This window comes from Athene cunicularia (assembly GCF_003259725.1).
Source record: "Athene cunicularia isolate RWA chromosome 23 unlocalized genomic scaffold, athCun1 chr23_part1, whole genome shotgun sequence".
Classification (NCBI taxonomy): domain Eukaryota; kingdom Metazoa; phylum Chordata; class Aves; order Strigiformes; family Strigidae; genus Athene; species Athene cunicularia.
This window is the reverse complement of record NW_020799130.1, coordinates 1,354,840-1,362,067: the sequence shown is the minus strand read 5'-3', so window position 1 is coordinate 1,362,067 and position 7,228 is coordinate 1,354,840. Positions and strand designations below refer to the sequence as shown.

Genomic DNA, 7,228 nt, shown 5'->3' with positions numbered 1-7,228 from the left:
CGAGGTGCTTCACCGCCTTGGTGTTCCCCTCAGCGAGTCGGAGCGGGCCTGGCCTTGCCTTGGCTGTGCTGAGGGTTAGTCTGCGTTGCCACGCTCTGGTAAAGCTCTGGATTAGCACCTAAACCAAGCGCCTAACTCAGCGGGTACTCCTCTGCGCTGATGCAAGTTGTTTAGGCTTTTTATTTGCCTTTTCCATCCTGTAAATTTCGCAGAGGCTCCTGCTGTGCTGTGCGCTCACCCCTGGTTTGCCTTACAGGTGACCAAAGCGGTCCGAGCTGGGGAAGTCGACGCCAAGACCCGTCGCCAGATCTTTGACGCAATTGGATTCACGTTTCCGAATCGCCTGCTCGCCTCCCGGCAGCCCCCGGCGGGCTGCCCCGACCACACCTTCCGCGCCCTGGGCCTCACTCTCTTGGCATGTTTCTGCACTGATCCCGAGTTAGCTGGGCACTCCCAGATCCTGAACAAAATCCCAACCTTCAATGACGTCCTGGTTTCCCCCTGCGATCCGGACAGCACGTCCATGATCGATGATGTATATCAGTGCCTGAGCGCAGTCCTGGCCACTGCCAGGGGCCCCAGGGAGTTGGTGACCAAGGGGACAGTGTCTGCCCTGTGCCAGGCCTACCTGAACTGCGGTTACGGCTCTGACCGTGCCTTGACACTGCTCCTGGGGCTGTTGGCCATAGCAGAGGCGAAGTGCTGGCAGAGGGACGCTCCACACCTCCTGGCCGTGCTGAGCAAGCTCTCCGATGATTTTCTCAAGAGCGAGGACATAACCAAATTTGAGCTGTGTGAGATTCTGCCTCACTTCATTCCCCTGTCGCCACCTCTCTCGCAGGACTCGCAGGGCTCCGAGTGCCTCCATAGACTTTACAAAGGGCTGGCTAATGTTTTGGCCAGTAAACTCAGCCAGTCGCAGCGGGACCCTGCTCTGAAGCTTGCTGCCTGCCTCGTGCAGGCCTGCGGGTCGGAGTGGATCCCAGCAGGGAGTGATGGAAGCAAGTTCCTGGCCTTGCTGGTGAACTTGGCTTGTGTGGAGGTCCGCCTGACCCTGGAGGAGCCAGATCCCGTGGAGGTGGAAGGGAAAAAAGAAGTGGTAACAGCCTGCTATGTCCTTATTGAGATGGGGATCCAGGAGTGCCTGAGAGAAGAGAAACCGATGCTAGAAGAGGTGCAGAAAATGCAGCTGATGAGGATCATGGAGGAGGCATTTGGAGCTGTAATATTCTACCTGAGACAGGTCATGCAGGGCTTTCAAGCTAACGGCATGTTTTGGGGGTGTTTGTCTGGGAGGCTCAGCAGCTCACGGCCATAGCTGTGTAGAGCAAAATGAGCATCCTGGCCCACTGGTTTTCCCGCCTGCAGTAGCTCGATAGAGCAGAGGCCTAACGTGTCATTTTCTGTCTGCTTTCTTCTTCGTGCAGGTTAAAGAGGAGGAGTTACAAGATCCTTTCATATTTGCTTCTGTTCGAGTCCTTGGAGCCTGGATGGCAGAAGAGACATCCTCCCTCAAGCAGGAAATCTGTGAGCTCTTGCCTTTCCTTGTTCATTATGCCAAGAAGCTTTTCCAAGAGGGCAGCCCAACTGCAAGCCTTCCCCAGCCAGAGCTGATCAGCACTGAGGGCTCTGCCTTACCCCCGGATGCTCTGAGGTGCGTATTTTAAGCCCAGAGTCGATCCATTTTACCACAAACCTGCTCAAATCTTTTTCTGTATTCCGTTCTCCCTGCAGTGCCAATTCTGTGTCTCTTTTTCCCCTCCAGTTGGATGTAAACACAAGGCTTAGACCCATTCTACCTCACATTCTCAATTTCTTTCCCTTTCCAGGTTTCTGCTACCTGGCTTTTGCCATTTAACAGCAGAGGACAGACCCCGGGACATCCTTGTCTCAGAAGGGGCACCAGCACTGCTCTGCGAGTACTTCCTGCATCAGTGGGGGGTGCTGACCTCCAAGCCCGGGTCTCTGGCTCCACTGACCAGCGCTGAAATGAGTCTACAGACCACGTGTGGGATTTTCCTTAACCTGGTCGTGACTGCGCCGGACCTCATCAGGTGACAGCAGGAGCTTGCTTTAAGATTGTCAGTGGGAGGAAAGAGAGGATGCACTGTGAAATGAGCTTGCAGGATCTTTTGAGACACTGTGCTGGAAAAGGGGATGTCTCTTTTTTAACATCAGTTACTTTTTTTTGGTGCTGCATTTAACCTTGATGCTTTCAGGTGCTTCTGGCAAATGTCTCAGCATTCACTTTCCCCTCTAGGCAAGACAAAACCTTTTCCTCCTTGATGGATGTGCTGCTGAAGTCTCTTCCGCTTCTCCTGCCCCAGAAGGATCACCTGGTTCTAACAGCCAACATTGCCACTCTGGGCCTGATGATGGCCAGGATCCTCGCGAGTTCAGCAGGTGAGAGGAGTTGCTGCTGGCAGAGCCACGTGTTGCTCCACGCGGGCAGAGACCAGGGTCGGGGTGGTCGGGAAATACAAGGGAAACATTTGCTTCGGTTTCCACCATGGGAAAAACACCAGAACCAAAAACCTGGAGGAGCCAGGAATATGCAAAAAAAATTCAGCAGGCCGAGGGGCTGGGATTGAGGGATTTGTAGGGTAGGAGGATGGTTTGTGCTCTTGCTGGAAGCCCTGCTGCAGGCAGACCCGCCAAAGGGTCCCTCCCTCGGCCGAGCGAGCTCTGGATCAAGTAATTTCCTTTTTCTTCCAGTTCTTCAGGGCACACCATCTGCCAAGGAGTTTTTCGGAGCCGCCCTCCAGTTCCTATCCCAGGCTCACACCGCCCAAGCAGAGCCTGGTGGTGGCTGGGCCGTGGCCGTGTCACCTGCCTACGCCAGCGCCTGGGCGGACGTGAGCGAGCTCTGGTTCCTGGGGATGCAGGCGCTGGCCGGCTGCGTGCCGCTGCTGCCCTGGCTGCCGCAGGCCCTGCTGCAGGGCTGGCTGCAAGACCTCTCCCACTTACTGACCCGCGTCGCTCCAGCCTCGCTGGATTTTGAACTGGTCGCCGCTTTCCAGGGCGTGTTGGTAGAGCTGGCCAGAGCCAGCACCTCGTGCCGGGCCGCGATCCTGGCGCACCACGGCCGGGAGTGGGCCAACCTCTACGGGATGGCGGCGCTGGAGCAGGGTCTGTCCAAGCCCTGAGGAGCCGGCAGCACCCTGGGGTGGGACACCAAGCCCTGCACAAGACCTGGTCAACATTTCTCATGCACCCTTTGGTGGCAGATGGGGACAAAACCCATTTAAACGGCCACACTTTAGGGAATGGGTGACCCAGCAGCGCTCGGCGGGATTCGCACTATCCACAGCCTGACGTGCAGAACTGTCGCTGCCTCGGAACGTTTCGACATGCGCCTGCTTGACCTGTCAGTATTTCTTCTTAAAAACAGGCTGGTTTATTATTAAAGAAGTTTTCTGTTGCTTGGTTTTTCAAACTCCTGCAGTGTTGGGATTTATTTCTCCCCGGGGCCCTGAGAGGTTGCCTGCATAACACACTCCCCAGTTTTGTCACTGTAAGCCCTTCAGGATGTCACCTTATTTTATGTCAGAGGCCTGCACCTGTTAGTAAAGTAACTTGGCACTCCGTGTAGAGCCTGAAAAAGGCAGGAATAGGAGGAGCTTTAATATCCACTGACAACAGTGAGGATAACTGTAACTTGGCACAGACCTGTCCCCTCCTGCTGCGAGGATGCACAAAGGCCCTTCTCCCGTGCTGCAGGACAGCCCCCCCCTGCTCACACCCGCCCCTGGTACCATCATCCCAGGGTCATGCCCAGGAAACCTTCGCAGCACCGCTGCTCGCTGTTGAGCCCTGCCCTGCGAAACACCAGCACGAGGCTTGGCCGACGGGGGTCTGTGTCTGCTGAGACTCCCACCCGCTCCGGGCGTGGGGTGTACGGGGGGAGTTTTACTTTGTGAGGCAAAGGGTTCAACCTGCAAAGGCCTGGGAAAAAAAAAAAAAAAAAGATTTAAAACCGCTGGGTACAGATTGTGAAAGCAGAAATGAGTGAATTACACCTCGGCAGCTCCCTGCTGACCGAGGAGTAGTTTGTCTTACGGGAGAGAAAGGAGTAAACCACTTGTACCGCTGGCCTGGCAGCCAGGGCTGCCCGCTCTCGGGTACCCCCAGAGCTGAGCTTAACCCCCCCCGACAGAGCAGCAGCGGCTCGGTGCTGGGCGGAGGGCAGGCGGCTGCTGCCGGGCCGGGCGGGTTTTCCACCAGGTGTCAGCCGAGGAGCAAGTTGGGAGCAGCAGCCCCGGCGGTCCCGGAGCAAAGCGCCGAGCCCGGCTGCTCTCCAGACGCTGGCTGAGGGGCTGCGCAACCGTCCGGCGGTGAGAAAATCCAGCGAGGAGCTGCCCCAAACCCAGGGCTGAGTCTGGGCGTGTGTCCCGGCTTCAGACCGAATTTTTTAGCTGCTGCTTTGTGAACGCAAACGCCTCGCACAAAGCGGAGAGGAGGCGCCAGCTATTGCTCGGGAAAAGTGTCGCTCCGATCCTTCCAGCTCCGTCCTGAGGAGTTAATGCAAGTTGCAACAAAGGTGGGTGCTACCAGAAGAAAGCGATGCAAGCCAAAGAGGCAAATGAGCCTCCTGGCCTCGGAAAAGAGCGTAACTCTGGGTGAGCGTGGGCTGGGAGAGCCTCCCCGTCCCGCCAAGAACACCTCATCCCTGCACCGCGGGGAAAGATCAGGGCCTTGGGAGGGTCAGAAACACGGTTCAGATTGTCAGAAAAAAAACCCTCCAAACCCTCACGCGATTTACCTTCAACTATTCCCAGTCCCATACGCTTCTGGTCAAAGGCTTCCCATTAAGGAGAGGCTGCCGTTAGTGCTCTCCTCTCCCCAGTGTTGCACCAGTTAGCAGCGCTGGCTTGGCCGTCACCCATCCCCACGGGCTAGGAGCTCCCACGACACCTGACTGCAGAGCCGGTCCGGGCCTGCAGGACCCATCCAAGAGCCATCCAAGACCCGGAGGCCTCTGGCTGCTGGTCATTAATTCCCAGGCAAACTTGGGAGCAAAATGAGAGTCCGGGGAAACCCTCCAGATTATCCTCCAGCACGTCCCGGGGCGGTGGGGTTTGGCCACCAGCAGATGCCTGGAGAGGAGCACCCATCCCTCACCCTCCTGCTCTTCGGTGGAATGTCCCCTCGGGTGTGTGAAGGCCCATCCGTGCCTTGGCAGAGGCCCTGAGGGCTTGTCCTATGCTCGTTCCTTTGTGTAACACCAAACACCCTCCTCTTGGCTGCCCACGGGCTGAGGCACCGGCCTTGCCCTGGGGTGTTACCAGCCTGAATGCCAGAGGGGATGATGCCTTGTGTGGATGCCGGGGCTGCTGGAGCAATCTCGCTGCTCTCTCGTCCCAGGACACCACTTTCCAAACACGTCCTCGGGAGGAGCACCCCGAAAAGGCGGGTTTCCCTCCCCGAACCCCCCGGGCTCTGTCACAGGGAGCGCAGTGCGTTGAGGCCGGGAGAGCACAGGAGCTCCTGCCACGTGGGCTCTGCCCGTGCCAGGCTGCGGGTCCCGGTGTGCTCGGGGCGGCTCAGCCCAGCGCAGGGGAGAGGGTGCCCCAGCAGCCCAGCCAAGGCCGCGGGGTGACTCCTTGGCCACCCCGAGCTTTACAAGCCCGGCCACAGGTTCTGCCACGGGCAACTGGCATCTGCGGGCATCGACCGCCTCGTGCCGGAGGGGTGGGTGATGGCATCACCCAGCGTCTGCCACAGCGCTTCGGGATCCCAGCACGGGGTGGGACTGCAGCCAGCAGCACCCAGAGCAAACTGTGCTTTGCCTCCCAGTGCAGGGCGAGCTCTCCAGGAACGAGTCGATCGTTCGTCGTGGCTTGGACAAGATGGATAAAGGCCCCAGAGGAGCAGACGCACGCTCTGTTTCGCTTTGACAGCTTAAATGTCCTAACGCCATTGCAAACCCGACTGTGCCATACGTTACCTTACGGTGTTTATTCATATCGCCCCAAAAGCACTGGTGATAAAACTAAATATTTCATCACGTTGTTATTTGGCTGCTGCGCTGCAGGAACCAAGCACCACCCCCTCCCACAAACCTCTTGCCGCGGGATGCAGCAGGGCTGGCGGGGCCTGAGCAGCGAGGGGGGGCTGCCCACCCCTCAACGGGATCCCCGTCCTTCTTCCCAGAGCCCTGCCTGGCTCTCCAGCCCCACAGCAAGGAGCTTCCTTCCCCACCGGGATTCCCCAGGGAGGGGGTGTGGGAAATGATAGGAGCAGCCTGTGTTTTTTTCTGAGGGGTCACTGGGAGCCAGGCTTTTGGGGAAAAAACAGTTCATCGGCTTGGGCAGGGAGCCGTGCTCAGTACTTTTGTTTCCATGCTCCCCCTGCCCTGCTCGGCAGGGGTTTTTTTCACTGCTGACCCCCAAAAGCAGAGGCTGCTGCCTCAAGCCCCTCATGCTCCTGGAAGAGCCGACACACACATTGATCTCCCTGGGAAGGAGTGCTCAGACCTTTGTTACAAAACCAGTTTTTCAGAGATTTCTGGCTTGGGTACAAATGCGACAAGTGGTCCCTGGGGTGGAGCCGTGGCCCACACCGCCAGCCAACACGCTCCCCATAGCTGGGGGGCGAGGGGGCAGGTCTCACGTTGAAAACCTCAGCGCCATCGCGTCTCTCTGTTAGCAAACATGAAGGATGTTTGGCGGAGCAAGACACGAGCACCACTGGATGCTCACGCAGCCCTTAAACCGGGAGGCTAAAGAGCAGGTAGCGGAGAGCTGCGTTTGAGCTGAACCAGTAACAGCACCAGGCAGCTGCTGGGACAGCGTGTGTGCGGCACCCAGTGTGACAGCCCGCGGCCCTGCCTGGGCCCGCGGGACAGCGGGTTAAAAGATGAACTGTCCCTTGTCACCACTGGTGGCTCAAGGGCTGCCCCATGGGAGGCCCGTGGGTTTGGTTTACCTTCCTCACCGGGTGGGTGAAAACGTTCCCAGCAAAGCTGTCCAGAGGGGCATGGGGCAGGGAGGGACTCGGGCAGGTCTCAGGCGTCGTGCCAGGACAGTTTGGGTGCTCGCGGGGCTCCGAGTGCGTTGCTGGGCAGGACCTGAGGGCTGGGAAGATGCCGCTCGTGCTCCCAGTGGAGAGGGTGCCAGGGCGGGGGGCTGGGGGCTGCGCAAAGCCGGAGGGAGAGGAACGGTCAGAGCCCGGACACACACAGCCCTCGCTCTTGGCTGCTGCCGGGTCCTTTGTCCCCTTCCTGGGC

General features: G+C 58.4%; 1 protein-coding gene across 1 annotated transcript in view; it reads left to right on the top strand.

Moving 5' to 3' along the window:
- The window catches only part of NCDN (neurochondrin), a 4,493-nt gene extending 1,063 nt beyond the window's left edge, over positions 1-3,430 (top strand). The window contains exons 2-6 of the mRNA XM_026863206.1: positions 167-1,243; positions 1,428-1,654; positions 1,830-2,054; positions 2,261-2,403; positions 2,716-3,430. Coding sequence (XP_026719007.1) covers positions 167-1,243; positions 1,428-1,654; positions 1,830-2,054; positions 2,261-2,403; positions 2,716-3,146 — 2,103 coding nt within the window. The 3' untranslated portion in view covers positions 3,147-3,430. The remainder of the gene's footprint in view (positions 1-166; positions 1,244-1,427; positions 1,655-1,829; positions 2,055-2,260; positions 2,404-2,715) is intronic.
- The last annotated feature ends 3,798 nt before the right edge of the window (positions 3,431-7,228 follow it).